Source organism: Salminus brasiliensis, chromosome 25, assembly GCF_030463535.1.
Source record: "Salminus brasiliensis chromosome 25, fSalBra1.hap2, whole genome shotgun sequence".
NCBI lineage: Eukaryota > Metazoa > Chordata > Actinopteri > Characiformes > Bryconidae > Salminus > Salminus brasiliensis.
In genome coordinates, this window is record NC_132902.1 from 24,940,361 (window position 1) to 24,965,866 (window position 25,506).

Below are 25,506 nucleotides of genomic sequence, written 5' to 3' on the forward strand. Positions count from 1 at the left end.
AAAGTAGCTGAATGCATTACTCAGAATGGGTGTCCACAAACATTTGGACATGTGTAGACGTATGTACATGGGGTCAAGGCCAAGCTGCTGGACGAAGCTCCTCCTCATCGTCTCTGCTTCCCTGACTACAACAGAGGAGAGGAGAGTCCATTGTTGGGATGGTTGAGGTCCTGACCAAGCCTTGGTCCAGCAGGTCAGGAAGCTCGGTCTGGAACATGAGCTCCACTGATTGCGCTCAACTGATCGCACCACCCTCTGGAGAGCCTGGCTATCCTGCTCTGTGCCGTCCCGAACCACACCATGATGTTCCTCATGAGGATACGGTCAATGGTGCAGGTGCAGAAGTTCTGCAGCACCTTGGACAGCACACTCTCCTTTCTCCTGTATGAACAATAGTTGGCGTAAGCTCAGTTGGAACCATTCTTGATAGTTTGAGGCTGCAGTAATAATGAGGTTCCCTCATATGAGTTTGTTGACAACCGCGCACGGTTTACAGAAACAACAACAACAACAACAACAACAACAACTCCTGTAGGATTAATTGCACGTTCTGCTTTGCCGTCGTTCGTCGAGCTTCTGTTTTGAAGTTCTTTGTCTGACTTTTTTCCTCGCTGTTGTCTTTTGGTGCCGTACAAACAGTCCTGTGATCTGAAGAACGCTTGACTCTTGCACAGACATGACAACTGCCTTAACAGAGACCTGTCCCAAAGGCGAGCGGGGTACCCGAGGTCCCCACGGTGACGTAGATCAAGCCAGAGCTGTCTGCTCCTGCTTGTTCTGCGTTCGCCGCTATCAAAGCCGCTAAGCGCATCCATCGCGGGCTGGTTTTGTTGTTTGTCGTCGTCGTTGTTTTGTTTGTGTTTCTTCTGGATGAGCTTCAAAGCGTGTGTGTGGGGTGGGGGGTGTGGTGGTGGTGGTGGTGATGGTTGGTGGTGTGGTGCAGGCTGGAAACTGAAAGCTGAAGCTAATTAATCCTCGAGCGGTTCGTTCAGGCCGTGCCGCCTTCCTGATTTTAAATAGGTTAAAGCTAACCTATATCAGTAACACCACCGGAGCTCCTTCACTTTCTGATAAAAGCAGGTCACACCTAAACACACTACTGTTGCTGCCTTTGTTAACCCTTTTAAACTGTAAAGCAGTAAGACTACATGGACAAAAGTATTGGGACACCTACACATTATACCTAAAGAAGCTTTTATGACATCCCATTCTAAGTCATTTAACTCCACAGGAATTAATATGGAGTTGACCTACCTACCTCCTCCCGCCCCCACCCTGTGCAGCTCTAACAGCTTCCACCCTTGTGGGATGGCTCTCTACAAGATGTTGGAGACGTTAGACGTGAGGGCCTGGCTCACAATCTCTAGTCTAGTTCATCCCAAAGGTGTTGGATTTGGTTGAGATCAGGGTTCTGTAGGTTCTTCCAGACCAAAGTCTCCTAAACAGGCTTTTATGGGGCACAGTCAGTCATGCTGGAACAAAAAGAGTCTTCCTCAAACAGCTGAAAGTGTCCCAAATACCTTAGGTAAGACTTCCCCTCACTGGAACTAAGGGGCCTATAGGCCAACCCCTGAAAAACAACCCCATAGCAATATCCCTCCTCGACCAAACAATGCAGCCAGTCAATTAATGTGCTCCTGGCATTTGCCAAATCCAGACTCGTCCATCCAGATTAGTCTACCATATAGAGATGGTGTGCTTTACACCACTCCATCCAACGCTTGGCATTGAGCTCTGTGATGTAAAGCCCGCTCTGTAACTTTACGTGGTCTGACAGACACTCGGTGGCTGAGCTGCTCTCTGTGAGCTGTTCCTCCTAAACTCTTCCACTGTTCAATAATAACACCACTCACAGCTGATGGAGGAAGATCTAGGAGGGAGGAAATTTCACCAGCTGACTGCATTCGAATATAATTCTGCTGTATTTCAGTGCATTCAAGTTAAAAATTCTTGAATATATGAATTTACCAAATCATCATGCATTTATTTAATCCTCACTCCTTTAAAGCAACAGTAACTCAGTCATTAGGTCAAGGAGGTTCTGTAACGTAAGCAGTACCAGGTATGCGGGGTCCATTAAGCGGGTTTGACAGCGCCATGCCGATCTCAGTCATGCCGTAGCGCTCCAGCAGCATGTGACCTGTGATTTCTTTCCAGCGCTCCAGAACCGGCTGAGGAAGAGCAGCCGAGCCGGACACCATCAGCCTGGGTGGAAAAGAGAACTGAGCGCTGAGACTGATCAACGGTCATCTGTCAGGAACACTGGCAGTATAGCGTGTAGAGCAGAGCAGTGTTTGACATAGTGGTATAAATAATGGAAATTAAATAAATTAATTAATAATAAATAAATAGATGGACAATGTTGTGATATGACTGAGATGATGGATCGTCTTCATCCTGTGTATTGCTGATAGTTCTCATAATCTGCATGAATTCATTGTACAACAGCAGACCAAAACAGGATCTAAACAAATCCAGCTGTTAGGAGTCTTGCTGTGTTCCTCGGTGCCAAACCTCTAAACAAAAACAGCCGTGCCTGATTTTTTATAGATTTCCGACCAAGCACAAGCTAAGATCTGAATGGAGCCAAGCAATTCGAAGTAGAGCCGGGCGATATGGAAAATTTTGGAAAAATCACAATATTTAAAGACATTTTTTTATACGATATTTATCACAATAATTTGTCATGTAAATTAAATTTAAAGAATTAAATAAGACTGATTGCACTATTTGTAATAAAACATGCAGTGCTTTTAAAAGCATTGACAATATCCATGATATTTATCACAAAATGTATCACGATGCGATAAAATAGTCATATTGTCCAGCTCTAATTCGAAGGGCAGAGGGTTCCCAATTTTCAAGTGAACACCGGTGTTCTGCGAATACATGCTACTTAGTACAGACCTATGTTTTTTTTGTGTGTTTTTCATGATAATTCTGTTTTCTCGGATGCATTATACAATTCAGCTTACTGTTATGACCTGTTTGAGTGTAAATGGGGAATCAAATAATAATAAAATCATTTTAAAAACAACCGAATCACCTCAATGACCTTATCTGTACCCCCTGATACAGTCATTTCGGCTATCCAAATATCCCGCCTAGCCGTCTGCTGGAAGCATTTGCTCATATGGTGCGTTTAGCCTATGGAAATACTCCAGCTGCTGATTTAATAACATTTACATTTACATTTAAGGCATTTAGCAGAGCTCTTCTCCAGAGCGACTTACCAAAGTGTTTTGCTATTTACCCAAGAAGAACCTCAGCTAGTTTAAATAGGCTAAAATTCAAAGATTCACAAGTCAGTAAGGAGACCACTCTGCTATTTGTCCAAGTCCTCTCAGAAGAGGAGGGTCTTCAGTCTGGGTTTGAGGACAGCGAGCGTTGGACTCTGCTGTTCGGACACCCAGGAAAAGCTCGTTCCACCACTTTGGGTTCAGGACAGAAAAAAGTCTGGATGCTCGTCTTCCGTGGATTTTGAGGGATGGCGGGTCGAGCCGAGCCGTACTTGAAGCTCAAAGGGCTGCAGATCGGCTTTTGACCATTGCCATCAAGTACGGCAGTAAGTCAGCTTTACCTATAAATATATCCACAACGCTATGGCAGCATGCTCAGCCAAGGAAGCACAACTGACGTTCATGTCCGCAGAAATCACTAGACCGGGAGCAACATCGGGCCGAATCATGCTCAGAGGTGGTGCTTTACCCTGCCGAAAACTTTCAAAAGCCAGAGATTAGAGCACCTGTTTATTTAAGAGCTTTCACAATGCCTGAAACGGGTGTTAACAGCAAGCTGACCAGGACTATGCATCTCTGCTACAGGAATAAAATAATATTTGTTTATATTGATGCTGGTGTAAAGAGTTCGAATAAAGCCGAACCCTGAAAGAAATCCCTGCTTGAGACATGAGCCTTCTTAATTTTCTGCTCCCCCATGTGCTGAGCTGCCCCCTGCTGTCTGCTCACCGGTGACATGAGTCCATTTGTGGTTGGGTGTTGGTGCCTACCCTTTGTATCCTGTCCCGCTGTAAACCCCCCCCCCCCACCACCACCAAAAAAAAAAAAAAAGACCCTTATATTGTAAATCTCTCTCTCTCTCATGTATTGACATGCCCTGTTTCAGACCTGGCTCTCCACTACCCTGGTCCTGCTCTGGGTCCTCGCACTGATTCATCCTCACCTCACTGCACAGCTGTGCTTACGACTGTTTACCTGCATTGACTTTCACCATTCCCTCACATTTTCACCTTGCATGGCTTGAGGTCACCATATTGTGTTTTTCTGTTGGTTTGTTCCTGCTGTGCTTCTTATTGTGCTATCCAGTGTACTGTATACTTGTATTTCCATGCAGAGAAGAAGAAAGTGAGCTAGAGACTGGGGTGCAGACCTAAGGATCGTTAATTCGTCATTGCAGGAGCTCTTAGCTCGGCTCAGCTCCAAGCTTCCCCAGGTTCTTCCCAAGGATTGTGTCTCAGTACACAGCTTTATAGTTGTTTTTCAGCTTTAGGGAGGGGCAACAAGTGTGCAGTCTTCAAAAAGATGGTCAATCTTTAGGACTTTTATGATCTAGGAAGTTGCAACAAGACAGACGGGTCGTCTTCAACTTTCCTAAATTCAGCCATGTCACTTCTCTGCTGCGTTCTCTCTTCACTGTAGCTTCCTGTAGCTGCTGCCCAGGTCATCAGATTCAACCCCCTGACTCTGGCCTACAAAGCAGAGACTGGACCAGCCAGCCCCTCCACCAGTACTTGATGGCATTGGTCAAAAGCCGATCTGCACCAAGAGCCATTCCAGCTTCAAGTACGGCTCTTTTTTCTGTCCTGCACCGAAGTGGTGGAACGAACTTCCCCTGGGTGTCCGAACAGCAGAGTCCAACACTCACTGTCCTCAAACCCAGACTGAAGACCCTCCTCTTCTGAGAGTACTCAGGTGAAGAGAAGAGTATTATGGTCTCCTTACTGACTTGTGTTTAGTCTAAGATTAGAGGTATCTTTGAATTTTAGTCTATTAAAACTAGCTGAGGTTTTTCTTGGGTAAATAGCAAAGCACTTTTGTAAGTCGCTCTGGAGAAGAGTGTCTGCTAAATGCATTAAATATAAATGCAAAATGTAAATAGATCTTCTGACCCTTTAACCTCTAGGCTAACTGCATCTCCAGAAAGTCAGCATTCCTGGTCCACCTAGTCACTATCAGATTATACTACATTTACACACATTAACCAATGTAATATTCAACAGCTGTTGACCAGAGGAGGATGTGTTCCCCTTTTGAGTCTAGATCCGAGTTTTTCCTGGCACTGCTGTCTTGCGCAAAAGAGGCTCGGACCCGGATCCTTAAGAAAAGCACTATAGAAATACATCTGAACTAAACTGAATATGAGGAGGTTCCTCGAGACAGCATGTAAAGAGTGTGAACAGGGTAACAATACTGAGTGTGTCTGAGACTGAGGGTGTACCTGATCCTCTCTTTACACGCAGCCCTGATGAAGTCCTGGACGTGCGTCTGGGTGAAGTGCTGCTCGTAGTGCTGGATCAGTTTAGAGTAGATTGTGGGAACCGCCATAAACACGGAGACGGTCGGAGCTTCAGAACTCAGCAACCCCTCCCACACCTGAGAGAGACAGAGAGACACGTCTCAGACACCTAAAAGTTCGGTTATCTGGCAATTATGTGCATGCACTATAGGGACAAAAGTATTTGGACATGTTCAATAACTGTTTCTAAAGAGTTTCTCCTGTTTTTGTTGAAGTAACTGTCTCCACTGTCCAGAGAAAAAGGATTTCTACTAGATTTTGGAGGAGAATTGCTGTGAGGATTTGATTGCATTCTGCAACAAGAGTGTTAGTGAGGTCAGGATGTTGGATGATAATGATGATGATCACCACCCCACTTTATCATCAACTGCTCCACAGAGTCCTATTCTATTGGCAATACGTCTCTACAGGGACTAGACAGGCTGTGTCTCTCTCTGTCAGCAATGGGTGCAACTTAAAGTAGTGGAACGCATTCATCAGAAGGGGTGTCCACAAACATTTGGACATAGTGTACAATAAACACAATACTGGGCTACTGTAACAATTAACAGTCAGACATCGATTAGGAGGCGTGTGTAAACTTAATAACTCACATAGTCACTCTGTCTATGTCTCTCTCACACACACACACACACACACACACACACACACACACTGAGCAGTCAGTCACAGAGGCGGTAGCACGGCTGGCTGCACCTCCAGAACACTGAGGGAGAGAAAAGTGTGAATTAATTGAAGGTGAACGACAGATTCTCCTTCACTCCGTCCCCCTGGGAGACCCCCATCCACCCTGCTCATTTTCTCTCCCCATCTCTCACCCCCCCCCCCCCCCCCGCCTCTTTCTCTATTTCATTATTTCCTGCTTCACTGCTTCTCTCCTCTTATCAGCCTCCCTCTGTCTCGCCCTCTTTCCACACACACACACACACACACACACACACACACACACACACCCAAGGGCAAATGTGTGCACACGAACACAAACCAAAGCACATGAGAGATGAAAAAGAAATATATACGGTTATGTGTTTATTATACTTATAAACTCTAAACTATATAATCTCTCAGACTCCCCATCCCTCTCCCCCACAGACTTCTCCCTCTCAGACTCCCCATCTCTCTCCCTCTCAGACTCCTCCCCCTCAGACTCCCCATCTCTCTCCCTCTCAGACTCCCCATCCCTCTCCCCCACAGACTTCTCCCTCTCAGACTCCCCATCTCTCTCCTTCTTAGACTTCCCATCCCTCTCCCCCACAGACTTCTCCCTCTCAGACTCCCCATCTCTCTCCTTCTTAGACTTCCCATCCCTCTCCCCCACAGACTTCTCCCTCTCAGACTCCCCATCCCTCTCCCTCTCAGACTCCCCATTCCTCTCAGACTCCCCATCTATCTCCCGCTCAGACTCCCTATCCCTCCCCCTCTCAGACGTCTTCCTTTCAGACTCCCCATGCATCCCCCCCTCAGACTCCCCATCCCTCTCCCCCTCAGACTTCTCCCTCTCAGACTCCCCATCCCTCTCCCCCTCAGACTCCCCATCCCTCTCCCCCTCAGACTCCCCATCTCTCTCCCCCTCAGACTCCCCATCTCTCTCCCCCTCAGACTTCTCCCTCTCCCTCTCAGACTTCTCCCTCTCCCTCTCAGACTCCCCATTCCTCTCCCCACTCAGACTTCTCCCTCTTAGACTCCCCATCTCTCCCCCTCTCAGACTCCCCATCTCTCTCCCTCTCCCCATCTCCCTCCCTCTCAGACTCCCCATCTCTCTCCCTCTCCCCATCTCCCTCCCAGACTCCCCATCTCTCTCCCTCTCCCCATCTCCCTCCCTCTCAGACTCCCCATCTCTCTCCCTCTCAGACTCCCCATCCCTCTCCCCATCTCCCTCCCTCTCAGACTCCCCATCTCATCTCAGAATGATCTGAACGCTCATTTCTCTCAATGTTAGGGAGATTTAATAACCAGGTCCACATTCTAATCATAACCAGGGTGATCTTTACTTTCATAAGGAGTCGTTTAGATGTGTTTAGGTGAGCATAGGCCGAGCAGGAACTGCATCTTAACACACACACACACACACACACACACACACACACACACACATACCCTCGGTCTTGGTGCTCAGTCGCTGTGTAGATTATTTCCTTCCTAACTGTAAGAAAATTAACACTATCCTACTTTTAATTATTGGCTCCTTTATTCAAGTGTAAATAAGCGAGTTCACGCTCCGGGATCTCTGTACATTTTCCACTTCAACAGGAAACGAAAACTATGCCACCATCGCTCAAACAGCTCAGAGAACAACAGCGTGGCACCTATCGATTTTCCGCTTCATTAAAAATTCCTGAACCCCGTGTTGTAAATAATGAAGACAGAAAGCAAGAAAAGTGGAGAGAGAGAGAGAAAAGAAAAAAGGCCGCTCTGATCTGACGAAGACGGAAAACTTGAGGATCCAAGGTCGTATCAGCTGAGGAAAATGGACGTTTCTCCTCGTCGTCGTTGTTGTTTTGTTGTTGTTTTGACTGCTGTTGTCCTCCCCAGCCCTTCGCTGTCACTCAGCACCTTGACACCCATTAAAATCTCCAGGACCTTAAAGCCCCCCTTGCTTTTTTGCCCCCCCCCTCCTCTGCGGACCCCCCTCTTTACACAGCCGCGGCATCATTCTTCAATGTCAGCCCATCGATTGATCCGCTTCTGAGGCCGTTACCCGGAGCTGGCGTGGTCAGATACAAAGCCACACAAGGCAATCCATCACACACACTGCAACACTTAGCGTGACAGTCTAGTCTCTTTCTTGGCTCTCTCTCTCTCTCTCTCTCTCTCTCTCTCTCTCTCTCTCTCTTTCTTTTACTTTCTCAAACACACACACACACACACACACACACACACACACACACACACCCTTGGCCTGTCAGCTCCTGGCCGCTAGTATTGACGCCCACAGCAGTGGCAGCACAGCGACGTGGCTACAATTAGCGCAGCCTTCTGACAACTACCCGATAAGGTTGAACACACACCACCTCCCACACACACCTTCAGTGCTGTCCCGTGGAGGCAGCTGCGCTGTCCTGAACCAGTGGAGCCCGGAGTAACTCAGCAAACACTTGGCTGTTGAATCAGTGTTAAAGCAGCATTATGTATCAGTTCTACCTTAAACCAGCAGCTTCAGGATCCTGCTGATGCTCCTGCACTGACTGTAACAGGGAGAACGGCGTCTCCGTCATTCCCACTCCGGGCCGGAACGCTGCTGCTACTGTACTATGGAGGTTTGGTGGTGGAGCTGCAGGAGGAGAACCTCTCTCCAGAACTGCTGCTGTGTAACACTGCGTAACCCATAGAGTCATATTAGTGTAAAATCCTGTAGTATTACTCTACCGCCTCAGCCCTCATGCTGCTCCACCTTCAGATCCTTCAGCTTGTCCAGAAATGCACGTGTACAGCTGTTCATGAGGGTGCGCTCAACGCTTGATTTATATATTTATATGGAGCAGAGTAAAGATAATTACACCTCACACCTGTAAGGGGAGCCCAGGTGCAAAAATGACGAAATTCTCACATAATGCTGCTTTAACGCTACGGGTGCGTCCCAATTGTGTACTAATTACTTTTACTAACTACTTTGAGTGAGTATGTAGTGTGTAGTATACTTAAAAGTGTTAAAGTGAAGTATACCTGTGTGTGTGTGTGTGTGTGTATATATATATATATATATATATATATGCAAGTGCATATTTGTGACTCCAAACTTTTGAACCGCAGCGTATACGGTCAGGTGGTTCGCACACGGTCAGGTGGTTTGGTCAGCAGGCAGGCAGGAGGGTGTACTTTACCTTCTGAGCATCAAACTCAGGGAGCATGGTGCAGGTGGCCCCCACCCACAGCGGGCACAGGAGCTTATTCACAATGCCGTGCACATGATGGAGGGGAAGGGTGTGCAGTATGACATCATCTCTGCTCCAGCCCCACTCACTCACCAGACCCTGGACCTGAAAGAGAGGAATTAGAGCAGTTTCTGTTTATTTACTTCTCAAACGAGAACATTCTTCACCTGTATTCTCCTCCTGCTCTCAGTAAGGTTCTCCTTTTCCATCTCACTTTCTCTCTGCGTCTCTTCTTCATGCTCTTAGTGAGGTGCAACTTTTGAGTCTTGGTTCTCCTCAGTGGTTCTCCTTCATGCTCATAGATAGATAGATAGATAGATAGATCACTTTATTTATCCCACAGGGAAAGTCAGTTTTTACAGCAGCAAAATCAAACAAGAGAGCAGCATGATAGAGGCATAAAAGCGTAAAAGTGTAAAAGTGATTGTAGTGCAGTAATAATTACATTAATATAATGTAATATACAGAATGAATTATGTGTAATGTAACAGTGCAGTAACAGTAACTACATTAATATAATGTAGTGATGTAAGGCATCCTGGGGTATCATTACAGTATAGAGTTTAAAGTGGCAGTGCAGATGACAGAGCTGTGTGGCAGTACATACTGATGAACAGAAAAAGTGTCCGATTGAGAAACAGCGGGACTGTTCTATTAGTACACTCAGTGCACAATAATGTCCCGGCACAGTGACGAGGCGTTGTACAGCGAGATCGCTGTTGGGAGAAACGATCTCCTGTACCGTTCCTTACTGCTGCGGAGCTGAAGGAGCCTGTTACTGAAAGTGCTCCGCTGCTTGACCAGTAGATCATGGAGGGGGTGGGAAGTGTTCTCCAGAATGGCAGTGAGTTTGCTCAGAGTCCTCCTTTCTACAACCACCTCAAAGCCTTCCAGAGAGCAGCCCAGGACTGATCCAGCTTTCCTGATCAGTTTGTTGAGCTTTCTGGCATCTCCACTCCTGATGCTGCCTCCCCAGCAGATTGCAGCAAAAAAGACAGCACTAGCAACAACAGACTGGTAGAAGGTCTCCAGCATATTGCTGCACACATTAAAGGACCTGAGCTTCCTCAGAAAGTAGAGTCTGCTCATCCCCTTCCTGTACACAGCCTCTGTGTTGGCCTTCCAGTCCAGTTTGCTGTCCAGGAGGACACCCAGGTATTTATAGGTGTCTACCCGCTCCACATCCTGACCCGTGATGGTAATGGGACCGGTCATGGTCCTCTTCCTCCTGAAGTCCACCACCATTTCCTTGGTCTTGGCCACATTGAGAATCAGGTGATTCCTCTCACTCCACATGACAAAGCTGTTAACCAGGTCCCTGTATTCTCCATCCTCATCATCCCTGATGCATCCGACTACCACAGAGTCATCAGAGAATTTCTGAAGGTGGCAGAGTTCTGACCTGTACTGGAAGTCAGTGGTGTACAGGGTAAAGAGGAAGGGAGAGAGAACAGTTCCCTGTGGTGCTCCAGTGCTGCTGACCAAGCACTCAGACCGGTTGGATCCCAGCTGCACATACTGGGGTCTGTCAGACAGGTAGTCCATGACCCAGGCAACAGTGGACCTGTCCACCTGCATTCTGTCCATCTTTCCCCCCAGCATCAGAGGTTGGATGGTGTTGAATGCACTTGAGAAATCAAAGAAAGTGATTCTCACTGAGGAGTTGTTGTGGTCCAGATGGGCGTGCACCTTCTGCAGTAGATAGATGATAGCATCATCCACTCCGACCTGTTGCTGGTAAGCGAACTGGAGGGGGTCCAGGAAAGGGCTGACCTGAGGACTGAGGTGTGTCAACATAATCCTTTCCAGGACCTTCATGACGTGTGATGTGAGGGCCACAGGTCTATAGTCGTTCAAGGAGGAGGTGGTAGACTTCTTTGGAACAGGAACCAGGCATGATGTTTTCCACAGCACTGGCACCTTCTCCTGTTTGAGGCTCAGGTTGAAGAGGTGCTGTAGGATCCCACATAACTGGGTAGCACAGACCTTCAGTACCCTTGTGCTGATCCCATCAGGTCCTGAAGCTTTTCCCAGTTTCAGCTTCTCCAACTGTCTCTTCACCTGGCCAGTTGTCACTTCTAAGTGGGTGGGTGATTGCTGTGATTCCTCAGACAGTGTTTGTGTTTGTGGGGTGAGGGGGGGTAGACGTGAGTGAGCAAGGAGAGGCGGTGGTGATGGTGAGGGGGTGGGGGAGACGCCGCCACTGCTGGTGGAGGGGGAGGGTGTCATGCTGAATCTGTTAAAGAACACATTCAGCTCGTTGGCTTTGTCCAAACTGCCCCCAACAGTCTCATAAGGAGGTTCTCGTTTTCCATCTCAGTTCCTTGCACTGTTCCTAGTTCTCAGTGGTTCTTTCTCATGCTCAAACAGACGGAGCTAAAAAGGAGAAGCAGGAGATGAAAGGGAGATGGATACCTCTAGCTGGGGCTCTTTATATTACACCTTAAGAACCTTTAATGCCAGTCTAGGTCAACCCCTGAAGAGGGGCAGGTTTATATGGGGGCAGTGTGAATGCTTTCTGCATGACAGTAAGGTTTCTTTCAGCACTGATCATCTAAAACCCTTCAGACCTGCAATAAGAGGAAGCACTACAGGCGTACACCCTCAAAGTGGGTTAGTGTGCATGAGCAATGCTCCGGCCATGTCCTGCACTTTCACCACGTGCTCCTGGGCTGATGAGTGACAGAGTTATGGTGATAACGGTCAGGCAGCTGAATCGGGTCAGGCTCATAATAAAATGGGCCTGCTCTGTAGGACGGCCTCAGTGACTTCTCTCTAAAGAAGTCGACGGTAAACAAAAACACATGCTAGTCTAAATACAGTAGGGAAAAAAAGTATTTAGTCAGTCACCAATTGTGCAAGTTCTCCCACTTAAAAAGATGAGAGAGGCTGTAATTGATCATCATAGGTAGACCTCAACTATGAGAGACTAAATGAGGAAAAAATAAAATCAGAAAATCACATTTTCACAGATTTTTAAAGAATTTATTTGCAAATAATGGTGGGAAATAAGTATTTGGTCACCTACAAACAAGCAAGATTTCTGGCTGTCACAGACCTGTAACTTCTTCAAGAGGCTTCTCTGTCCTCCACTCATTACCTGTATTAATGGCACCTGTTTGAACTGGTTAACAGTATAAAACACACCTGCCCACAACCTCAAACAGTCCCACTCCAAACTCACTATGGTGAAGTCCAAAGAGCTGTCGAAGGACACCAGAAACAGAACTGTAGACCTGCACCAGGCTGGAAGACTGAATCTGCAATAGGCAGCAGCTTGGTGTGAGGAAATCTACTGTGGGAGCAATAATCAGAAAATGGGAGACCCACAAGACCACTGCTAATCTCCCTCGATCAGGGGCTCCACGCAAGATCTCAGCCCGTGGGGTCAAAATGATCACAAGAACGGTGAGCAAAAATCCCAGAACCACACGGGGGGGCCTAGTGAATGACCTGCAGAAAGCTGGGACCAACGTTACAAAGGCTACCGTCAGTAACACGCTACGCCGCCAGGGACTCAGATCTTGCAGTGCCAGACGTGTTCCCCTGCTTAAGCCAGTACATATCCGGCCCGTCTGAAGTTTGCTAGAGAGCATTTGGATGTTCTGGAAGAGTATTGGGAGAATGTCTTATGGTCAGATGAAACCAAAGTAGAACTGTTTGGTACAAACACAACTCGCTGTGTTTGGAGGAGAGTGAATGCTGAGTTGCATCCAAAGAACACCATACCAACTGTGAAGCATGGGGGCGGCAACATCATGCTTTGGGGCTGTTTCTCTGCAAAGGGACTAGGACGACTGGTCAGTGTACATGAAAGAATGAATGGGGCCATGTATTGTGAGATTTTGAGTGCAAACCTCCTTCCATCAGCAAGGGCATTGAAGATGAAACGTGGCTGGGTCTTTCAGCATGACAATGATCCCAAGCACACTGCCAGGGCAACAAAGGAGTGGCTTCGTAAGAAGCATTTCAAGGTCCTGGAGTGGCCTAGCCAGTCTCCAGATCTCAACCCCATAGAAAACCTTTGGAGGGAGTTGAAAGTCTGTGTTGCCGCCGACAGCCCCAAAACATCACTGCTCTAGAGGAGATCTGCATTGAGGAATGGGCCAACATACCAGCAACGGTGTGTGCCAACCTTGTGAAGACTTACAGAAAACGTTTGATCCCTGTCATTGCCAACAAAGGATATATAACAAAGTATTGAGATGAACTTTTGTTATTGACCAAATACTTATTTTCCACCATTATTTGCAAATAAATTCTTTAAAAATCAGACAATGTGATTTTCAGAATTTCTTTCTCATTTTGTCTCTCATAGTTGAGTCTACCTATGATGTCAATTACAGCCTCTCTCATCTTTTTAAGTGGGAGAACTTGCACAATTGGTGACTGACTAAATACTTTTTTCCCCCACTGTATTTAGGGAAGGAGAGAGAGGGGAAAAGATACACTATGTGTCCGTATGTTCTAATGTTATATGGAGTTAATTACAGGTAGACACGCTCACTGACCACTGACTTTATGTTTATTTGGGTTTATTCTAATGTTATATAGAGTTAATTACAGGTAGACACGCTCACTGACCACTGACTATGTTTATTTGGGTTTATTCTAATGTTATATAGAGTTAATTACAGGTAGACACGCTCACTGACCACTGGCTTTATGTTTATTTGGGTTTATTCTAGTGTTATATAGAGTTAATTACAGGTAGACACGCTCTCTGACCACTGGCTTTATGTTTATTTGGGTTTATTCTAATGTTATATAGAGTTAATTACAGGTAGACACGCTCACTGACCACTGACTTTGTTTATTTGGGTTTATTCAAATGTTATATAGAGTTAATTACAGGTAGACGCTCTCACTGACCACTGACTTTAGGTTTATTTATGTTTATTCTAATGTTATATAGAGTTAATTACAGGTAGACACTCTCACTGACCACTGACTTTATGTTTATTTGGGTTTATTCTAATGTTATATAGAGTTAATTACAGGTAGACACGCTCACTGACCACTGACTATGTTTATTTGGGTTTATTCTAATGTTATATAGAGTTAATTACAGGTAGACACGCTCACTGACCACTGGCTTTATGTTTATTTGGGTTTATTCTAGTGTTATATAGAGTTAATTACAGGTAGACACGCTCTCTGACCACTGGCTTTATGTTTATTTGGGTTTATTCTAATGTTATATAGAGTTAATTACAGGTAGACACGCTCACTGACCACTGACTTTGTTTATTTGGATTTATTCAAATGTTATATAGAGTTAATTACAGGTAGACACTCTCACTGACCACTGACTTTATGTTTATTTATGTTTATTCTAATGTTATATAGAGTTAATTACAGGTAGACACTCTCACTGACCACTGACTATGTTTATTTGGGTTTATTCTATTGTTATATAGAGTTAATTACAGGTAGACACGCTCACTGACCACTGGCTTTATGTTTATTTGGGTTTATTCTAATGTTATATAGAGTTAATTACAGGTAGACACGCTCACTGACCACTGACTTTGTTTATTTGGGTTTATTCAAATGTTATATAGAGTTAATTACAGGTAGACGCTCTCACTGACCACTGACTTTAGGTTTATTTATGTTTATTCTAATGTTATATAGAGTTAATTACAGGTAGACACTCTCACTGACCACTGACTTTATGTTTATTTATGTTTATTCTAATGTTATATAGAGTTAATTACAGGTAGACACTCTCACTGACCACTGACTATGTTTATTTGGGTTTATTCTATTGTTATATAGAGTTAATTACAGGTAGACACGCTCACTGACCACTGGCTTTATGTTTATTTGGGTTTATTCTAATGTTATATAGAGTTAATTACAGGTAGACACGCTCACTGACCACTGACTTTGTTTATTTGGGTTTATTCAAATGTTATATAGAGTTAATTACAGGTAGACGCTCTCACTGACCACTGACTTTAGGTTTATTTATGTTTATTCTAATGTTATATAGAGTTAATTACAGGTAGACACTCTCACTGACCACTGACTTTATGTTTATTTGGGTTTATTCTAATGTTATATAGAGTTAATTACAGGTAGACACGCTCACTGACCACTGACTATGTTTATTTGGGTTTATTCTAATGTTATATAGAGTTAATTACAGGTAGACACGCTCACTGACCACTGGCTTTATGTTTATTTGGGTTTATTCTAGTGTTATATAGAGTTAATTACAGGTAGACACGCTCTCTGACCACTGGCTTTATGTTTATTTGGGTTTATTCTAATGTTATATAGAGTTAATTACAGGTAGACACGCTCACTGACCACTGACTTTGTTTATTTGGATTTATTCAAATGTTATATAGAGTTAATTACAGGTAGACACTCTCACTGACCACTGACTTTATGTTTATTTATGTTTATTCTAATGTTATATAGAGTTAATTACAGGTAGACACTCTCACTGACCACTGACTATGTTTATTTGGGTTTATTCTATTGTTATATAGAGTTAATTACAGGTAGACACGCTCACTGACCACTGGCTTTATGTTTATTTGGGTTTATTCTAGTGTTATATAGAGTTAATTATAGGTAGACACGCTCACTGACCACTGACTTTGTTTATTTGGGTTTATTCGAATGTTATATAGAGTTAATTACAGGTAGACACTCTCACTGACCACTGACTTTATGTTTATTTGGGTTTATTCTAATGTTATATAGAGTTAATTACAGGTAGACACTCTCACTGACCACTGACTATGTTTATTTGGGTTTATTCTAATGTTATATAGAGTTAATTACAGGTAGACACTCTCACTGACCACTGGCTTTATGTTTATTTGGGTTTATTCTAGTGTTATATAGAGTTAATTACAGGTAGACACTCTCACTGACCACTGACTTTATGTTTATTTATGTTTATTCTAATGTTATATAGAGTTAATTACAGGTAGACACTCTCACTGACCACTGACTATGTTTATTTGGGTTTATTCTAGTGTTATATAGAGTTAATTACAGGTAGACACGCTCACTGACCACTGACTATGTTTATTTGGGTTTATTCTAATGTTATATAGAGTTAATTACAGGTAGACACGCTCACTGACCACTGGCTTTATGTTTATTTGGGTTTATTCTAGTGTTATATAGAGTTAATTACAGGTAGACACGCTCTCTGACCACTGGCTTTATGTTTATTTGGGTTTATTCTAATGTTATATAGAGTTAATTACAGGTAGACACGCTCACTGACCACTGACTTTGTTTATTTGGATTTATTCAAATGTTATATAGAGTTAATTACAGGTAGACACTCTCACTGACCACTGACTTTATGTTTATTTATGTTTATTCTAATGTTATATAGAGTTAATTACAGGTAGACACTCTCACTGACCACTGACTATGTTTATTTGGGTTTATTCTATTGTTATATAGAGTTAATTACAGGTAGACACGCTCACTGACCACTGGCTTTATGTTTATTTGGGTTTATTCTAGTGTTATATAGAGTTAATTATAGGTAGACACGCTCACTGACCACTGACTTTGTTTATTTGGGTTTATTCGAATGTTATATAGAGTTAATTACAGGTAGACACTCTCACTGACCACTGACTTTATGTTTATTTGGGTTTATTCTAATGTTATATAGAGTTAATTACAGGTAGACACTCTCACTGACCACTGACTATGTTTATTTGGGTTTATTCTAATGTTATATAGAGTTAATTACAGGTAGACACTCTCACTGACCACTGGCTTTATGTTTATTTGGGTTTATTCTAGTGTTATATAGAGTTAATTACAGGTAGACACTCTCACTGACCACTGACTTTATGTTTATTTATGTTTATTCTAATGTTATATAGAGTTAATTACAGGTAGACACTCTCACTGACCACTGACTATGTTTATTTGGGTTTATTCTAGTGTTATATAGAGTTAATTACAGGTAGACACGCTCACTGACCACTGACTATGTTTATTTGGGTTTATTCTAATGTTATATAGAGTTAATTACAGGTAGACACGCTCACTGACCACTGACTTTGTTTATTTGAGTTTATTCGAATGTTATATAGAGTTAATTACAGGTAGACACTCTCACTGACCACTGACCTTATGTTTATTTGGGTTTATTCTAATGTTATATAGAGTTAATTACAGGTAGACACGCTCACTGACCACTGACTTTGTTTATTTGAGTTTATTCGAATGTTATATAGAGTTAATTACAGGTAGACACTCTCACTGACCACTGACTATGTTTATTTGGGTTTATTCTAATGTTATATAGAGTTAATTACAGGTAGATGCTCTCACTGACCACTGACTTTGTTATATAATGTTTTATACTTTCCTCTTCAGTGAAAATGAAATAAAATGATTAATATTAATAACATTATAGCTACGCTGAATTGTGGTCATTTCTTATTCATGAAGTTGAGCGGTCAGATCTATTGTTGTATATCGGTCAGCAAACATCCAGTGCGTTCAGGAAAGGTTAAGTACATGAAAATACACAATGGTGAATTATCAGAGAGAAGGGCATCCAGGTGATATGGTGAAATACGGTCACTTGCTAGACGGACTCTCACTTCTGCATTAATGCATCCTTCAGGAATCAGTATAAGGTTATGTTACACTATACAAGGTAAGGTTATGTTACACTATACACAATAATAACGTCATAGAATAACAATAATCACTTGAAGAGCAGTGGTGGTTCAGCGGTTAGAGCACCAGGCTATTGATGACAGGGTTGTGGGTTCATTGGTCAGGCTTTGCAAGCTGCCACTGCTGGGCACTTGAGCAAGGCCCTTCACCCTCTCTGCTCCCCAGGCACTGCAGCGATGGCTGGCCACCACTCTGGGCATGTGTGCTCACTGTCACTGTGTGTGTTTGCTCACTAGTGAGTGTGTGTGTGTGTGTGTGTGTGTGTGTGTGTGTGTGTGTGTGTGTGTGTGTGTGTGTTTACTGCACGGATGGGATAAAGGCGGAGGCCAAACTCCACCTGTGTCCAACACTAACGGCAAATATGTTGTAAAACACATAACTTATACAAAAGAAAATTAAAATACTAAATAAATCATGAAAGACTCTGCAGTTCCCATGTGGCCAGCATGATCAAACTGTTTTGGTAAGTGGTTGCTATAGTGTTGTCCGGTGGTTGTTCTGGCATTGCTATGGTATCCCAACAGTATTTAGGTTGCTGCAAAGTGCCCAAGGTGTTTGATAAAGTCTAAAGCATTGCCAAGTAGGTGCTTTAGTGTTGCTACAATGTTCCTATGTGGTTGCAAAGGTGTTCCAAGTGCATGATATAGTATTTTGGATGTTGCTATGAAGTTGCTATGGCTTCCAGGTGGTTACTAAGGTGTCCCAGGTGTTTGACAAGGTGAAAGTGTTGCTAAGTAAGTGCTTTAGCTTTGCTACAGTGTTCCTATGTGGTTGTAAATGTGTTCCAAGAGGATGCTCTGGTATTTAGGTTGATACTATGCAGTTGCTATGGCTTCCAGGTGGTTGCTAAGGTGCCCCAGGTGTTCGACAGAGTCGAAAGTGTTGGTAAGTAGATGCATTAGTGTTTCTATGTGGTTGCAAAGGTGTTCCAAGAGGATGATATGGTATTGCTATGCAGTTGCTATGGCTTCCAGGTGGTTGCTAAGGTGTCCCAGGTGGTTGCGTAGTATTTCAGGTCAGTGCTCTGCAATGCTTAACCATGAAAAAGAAGAATAATATAAATTGGATAAAAATATAGTTCAAATAGAAAAGACATATACGGCTATAGCTGTAATACAGCGATAATATATGCCTTGATATATGCATGAAATCTGGCTGTTCAAATTAATTATTGACGTTCTACAGCTTTATCAATTATTTTAGTATCCTCTTATTTGTTTATCATCACTCTGGTTGATTTCTTCACATGTATTAATTATTAAAGCCTGTGAATTTTAGAATAATCATATAGCTACATTAATCTGCAACCAAGATTATATGATTGAAAACAGCAATTCCCGTTTTTGAATTATGGCGCAGATGCATTTTTTATCAATCTTTCAGAACAACACTGATCATAAAAAAATAATCAATACATTACTTGATTACTAACATAATCAATAGTGACAGCCCTATTTCTGAGAGCACAATGTATGAGGCTTGTCCCTTACCATAGCCTGCAGGCTGCTGTGTGTGTGGAGGACTCCCTTTGGTCTTCCAGTCGTGCCACTGGTGTAGATGAGCATGGCTGGCCTCTCTGCCCAGTCCGACAGGGCCTCAGCGGACTGCGGTTCCGCTGCCTGCAGGCTGTCCAGGCTGGAGGTAGGAGGGAGATGCAGGCAGGGCAGCCCCAGTTTCTGGGCCAGAGGCTCCAGAACGTCTACGTAAGGCTCTCCACCCAGGAGCAGGGAGCTTTCAGAGTCAGATATGATGTACTCCAGCTCAGCTGGCGGGTGTTTCCTGTACAGGGGCACGGCCATGCCTCCACACATCCACACTGCCCACTGGGCCACTGTGTACGATGCATCATTGGCACACAGGAAAGAAATACGCTTGCCTTGCAGGTCCCCAGACTCACAGCCTAGCGCTCGGCTGATGCGTCCCGCTAAGCTTCTACTGGTATTGTAAAGAGAGCTGTAGCTGTGGTGTCCACTGTGGTCTATGATGGCCACCTTCTCTCCATAACCCAGGGCTTTAGAGAACACAGGAGTAATCTTCTGTTTTGTTTGGAGAACTGAGGACGTAAAGATTCGCCGGACGACATCTCCCAGTGGCCGAACACCAGCCTTACAGCGTAAACAGTTATGTGAGGATCTCCACACTGCAGCCACTTTTACATACAGCATGATGGGTAATCCAAGGGACTCTATGAGAGGCACAATCAGAAGAGCATCCTTAACTGTGCTGTGAATCAAAGGACAAATAAACGTCATGTGTTAATATCATAAACACGGTCATACTTTTCACTGTACTGATCTCTGATGTGAAGTTTGTTGGATCCAGAGTGGTGGTGCACTGTGGTGGGAGTTGTTGGATTACATTCAAGTATTAAACAATGGGCAATATGGCTTATGCACCAGTAGAAAATAGCCTGTGAACCAGCTGTACCACATTAACAAAAATAAATAATAAAAAAAAAAAAATGCACATCTAGCACTACAGTAAATCCCTTTAAACAAGACACTGGCTAGACAAGTACAAGAGTACAGTTTGTCTGTGTTCATTATGTACTTTGCTATATTCATATATCTTATCCAATGTAATTTTTCTTTGTTCTAAATGTATTTTACAGAGTATTTATTCTTACACAAATGGTTGCAATTGTAACAACTGCAATTTCCTTCCTGGGATCAATAAAGTATTTCTGATTCTAAATCTGTACTGACAATATTCACAAGATATATAAAAAAATTAAAAAAAAAAACAAAAAAAAAAACAAAAACCAACAAACAAAAAAAAACATATACATTATATATATATATATATATATATATATATATATATATATATATATATATATATATATATATATATATATATATATACACATACACACACACACATATATATACATATACATACATACATACACACACAGTAAACAATATTGGTACACAACAGTGGCAGTGATATATCAGAATCAGAAATACTTTATTGATCCCAGGAAGGAAATTGCAGTTGTTACAATTGCAACCATTTGTGTAAGAATAAATACTCTGTAAAATACATTTAGAACAAAGAAAAATTACATTGGATAAGATATATGAATATAGCAAAGTACATAATGAACACAGACAAACTGTACTCAGTCTTGTTTAAAGGGATTTACTGTAGTGCTAGATGTGCATTTTTTTATTATTTATTTTTGTTAATGTGGTACAGCTGGTTCACAGGCTATTTTCTACTGGTGCATAAGCCCATTGTTTAATACTTGAATGTAATAATAATAATAATAATAATAATAATATATTTATTTATTTTCCTGTGTCTCTGTTTTAATATTAATATTTATTTATTTATATGAGATTATGTCAGTAAATGGAGGAACTGCAAAGTCTTGAATCTTGAACCTAATATACCTGACATGGAAATCTATATGTATATGTGTATATACACATAATAAGGGTGCATACTTTAGTGAATTTAGTCAAAGTAAACTTTAATGTGAGTAGGACTATACAGCGTGCATAGGAGTGCATTGCGTTCTTCAGGCTCCAGTGGGCAAATATAACACAAAAAGATTACAATAAACAAGGAGACTTATCAGACAGTACTGACAGACATACAATATACATAGAATCCAATATATAAATAAAATGTATATAAAAAACAATAAAGAGAAATGATTGCACTTGTTAACAGCTATTATTGCACTTGTAGGATACAGTTGCTGTTTTATGTGGAAGTCTTTAGATTTGCAGATTTTCCCATTAAACAAGTTTTTCTATTGACAGCATGTTTAACCCCAATTCATTAAGCTGCTTCCTCGTGACGTCATCAAAAAGGGAAGGACATTGTACAGGGAGATGTCGTATAATTATTTAATAAGGTCTCTCGAGCAGAGTAAACACGTATTATTTAATACTGGTCATTTAAAATGGATTATATTTAATATGTAAATAATTAATATAATTTTTTTTTTAATAATTATACGACGAGCGGAGTAAACACGTATTATTTAATACTGGTAATTTAAAATGGATTATATTTAATATGTAAATAATTAATATAATTTTTTTTTTAATAATTATACGACGAGCAGAGTAAACACGTATTATTTAATACTGGTCATTTAAAATGGATTATATTTAATATGTAAATAATTAATATATATTTTTTTTAATAATTATACGACGAGCGGAGTAAACACGTATTATTTAATACTGGTCATTTAAATGGATTATATTTAATATGTAAATAATTAATATATATATTTTTTTTAATAATTATACGACGAGCGGAGTAAACACGTATTATTTAATACTGGTAATTTAAAATGGATTATATTTAATATGTAAATAATTAATATAATTTTTTTTTAATAATTATACGACGAGCAGAGTAAACACGTATTATTTAATACTGGTAATTTAAAATGGATTATATTTAATATGTAAATAATTAATATATAAAATATATAAATCTAAAAATAACTGAGTAGAGCGACACGACGCCGAATAGGAGTAACACAGGTTACAGCTGCGATCTGCCCGCGGATTAATAATACATCACTTCCACAGACGACAAAGCGTTCCTCTACAAATCAGCTGAAGCTTTAATCTTTAAAATTACAGTAGAAAAATTAAGACAGAGATCAAAGCAGAAACTGAAGCGCTTCCCAAAACAACCAAATTAACCTCTTACCGAAAGTCACTCTTGAAGGAGTACGGCGCTCAAACGCTCCGAGTGGAAACCAACACCAGGCGGAACCTTCTGTACAAGCAAGTCCTCCACTCTTTGTGCTCTTGTTTATTTAAACGGTGAAGAAAACAAGTTAAAAATCAACCGAAAATACAAACCTTTACTCTCTCTTAGTGCCCTGTTAATATTAAACAGCATCATCTCATCACATCTACCCTGCTCAGACAGCCTCTGTGTAGATTTGAGGCTAACCTGCAGTCATAATGGAGCTTCCTTTGTGTTGTTAGTTCACATCCCAGATCATATTCAGTAGAGTTTATCATATTATATCATTTAGGACCAAATTTTGGTCGTTGCTTTGTATTTAGTTCAGGCAGTTTTTGTTTTTCTAGGCTAGTTTTGTTTTAAAATCAACCTGCAATTAAAAGAGAGCCTTTTTTAATGTTGTTAGTTCACATCCCTGATCATATCAAGCACAAAATAATATATCGACTAAATTCTTGCGTTTCTGCAACCATTCATCTAAATATACTAACTTTGCCGCCTTTTATGATTACGCCACCATGTGCCAGTGGGCGGGGCATGAGAATCATGCTTCTCATCCTCCATAATGGACCCACCATCATTGTGGGAGAACTCAGAGACTAGCTCAGAGGCTGTATATATATATATATATATATATATATATATGTAAGGTAAGGTGCAGGTATTTGTCACTGTACAGCGAAATGTGTCCTCCACATTTAACCCATCTGTGGTAGTGAACACACACTCACACACACTAGTGAACTAGGGGCAGTGAGAACACACACACCCAGAGCGGTGGGCAGCCAACTCCAGCGTCCAGCGCCCGGGGAGCAGAGAGGGTAAAGGGCCTTGCTCAAGGGCCCAACAGTGGAAGCTTGCCGAGCCCAGGAATCGAAACCCACAAGCCCGGCGCTCTAACCGCTGAGCCACCACTGCCCTACTGCCAGTATATATGTATATACTGGTGCTGGTTTTGCCGGTAAGCAAGTACTAGTCTATGACTAGGAAGGCCATGTCATAGAAAATGCTGTACCTCACGATATGGAAATACAATGATCAAGCTCAATAAGTAGGGTATGCAGGTTACATAACCAATGTTTGGTCTGCGATAATAAATGTCCATTGCTTTTTAAAGATAATGGTACAAAGTCAAAAACCAACATTCAGGGAGAGGCTGTCATTTAGCTATGTCATTCATTTCATCCTGTGTCATTCATTAAGGCATGTATCCCTATGTATTATCATCACCATGCCATTATACAGCATATCTGTGTGAGTGAGCATGGAGGTAAATAAAGAAATGACTTCGGTAGTAAAGAAGATACACTGGAACTGAATGGCTCATTTCGTTGTTTTGCTTCCATACATCACCGCCACCTTGTTTGAAAACAAAGACGACGAGAAAGGACGGACGTACAAGCGGACAGACGGCACAGCCAAATTGGTGGCTCGACACCTAACCATGTGTTGTGCCATTAAGCTGTTGTTAGCCGGTCTCGGCGCGAGCCTACTGGTTTTGGCATCGGCTCACAGCACGGGCACACTCAGCCACCAGCTGGCAGTCGCGGGCCTCAGATAAGGACTGTTCAGAGATGGCACTCGTTCAAAAAGTTTTCACTTCCCTAAACCCCTCCGCCACAAACGAGGATGGCATGTTCCTGCAAACTGGAAGCTTTGTCTCAGAATCTCCCCTCCAGTTTGAGGAGTAGTATCGTCAGCGAACGATCCATTCACACACAAAGAAGGTGCTGGGAGAGAGGATGCCCTTCCCGGAAGACGAACAGTAGCTCAACAGAATTGATTCACATTGGCTCTTGTGTGATGGTGTTTTGTCGTTCCTGTGAACCTGAAGAAGATGTACAATCTGAGATTCCTTCTCAGCTTCCTGGAGGACGGTTTGGTGATGACCGCGGCGGGATCCTCTGTACATGGTTGGCGTTTTCCGTTTTAGGGTTCAGCAGCGGTTTTGGCACAAGCCTCAAGGAAGCGTTGGTATACAATAAGGAACATGGATCGGGGGGCGGCCGCAGGGCTGAAGGGTATCCAGCCGAGCGGCGATCACCCCGGTGCGCTTCCGCCGAGACTGCGGGGCTCAAAGCCAGGACACTCATTGTGGAGCCTCGGCGTTGGCAGGTAAACCGTCCGGTAGCGGGCGCCAACTTTCTGTTTGCTTGGCGCAGGATTCTGAGGAAAACATCAAAAGAGGGAGAGCGAGAGAGGCTTGGGAGCCACCTCTTGTAGGATACTAGCAGAGAAAGCTGGGAACGGAAATCGTGGGGAGTGCCAAAACGCATCGGGTTGGCACCAGATGAGAACGTCTTGGCAAGCTTCTCATCACCCCCCTGCTTTGCCCTGCTCGGAACACATGGCACAGTGGCGGCGGCATCTGGCCGAGCCGACTCCCGGCAGCTGCGCATTGTCTTCACCAGTTGGGATGCTTGGCACTGCCACTTCATCAACTACCTGTGGCTGCTCCTGGGTGCAGAGGGGCAATGAATTATTTGGCGCCGCAGCTGCAAACTTGACTTCCTTCCAAGAGACACAGCTCTGTAAACACACACACGCCACACATTCTCATACACACGTACACACTCTGAACGGGAGGGAGCCAGCAGCACATCTGGAGCGATTAGAAGGTGCGCGGGACGTCCCTGGAATAGCTGTGACCTGTGACCTTAGATGTCCGTGGAAACCTTTACGGTCAAACTCG

At 42.8% G+C, this 25,506-nt stretch overlaps 1 protein-coding gene across 1 annotated transcript in view; it reads right to left on the reverse strand.

Annotated features, from left to right (window-relative positions):
* Nucleotides 1-22,810, reverse strand: part of acsf3 (acyl-CoA synthetase family member 3) — a 73,504-nt gene extending 50,694 nt beyond the window's left edge. The window contains exons 1-5 of the mRNA XM_072671385.1: nucleotides 22,773-22,810; nucleotides 19,580-20,312; nucleotides 9,357-9,512; nucleotides 5,458-5,612; nucleotides 2,060-2,205 (exon numbers count right to left, since the gene is read on the reverse strand). Coding sequence (XP_072527486.1) covers nucleotides 2,060-2,205; nucleotides 5,458-5,612; nucleotides 9,357-9,512; nucleotides 19,580-20,254 — 1,132 coding nt within the window. The 5' untranslated portion in view covers nucleotides 20,255-20,312; nucleotides 22,773-22,810. The remainder of the gene's footprint in view (nucleotides 1-2,059; nucleotides 2,206-5,457; nucleotides 5,613-9,356; nucleotides 9,513-19,579; nucleotides 20,313-22,772) is intronic.
* Between the last annotated feature and the right edge of the window lie 2,696 nt (nucleotides 22,811-25,506).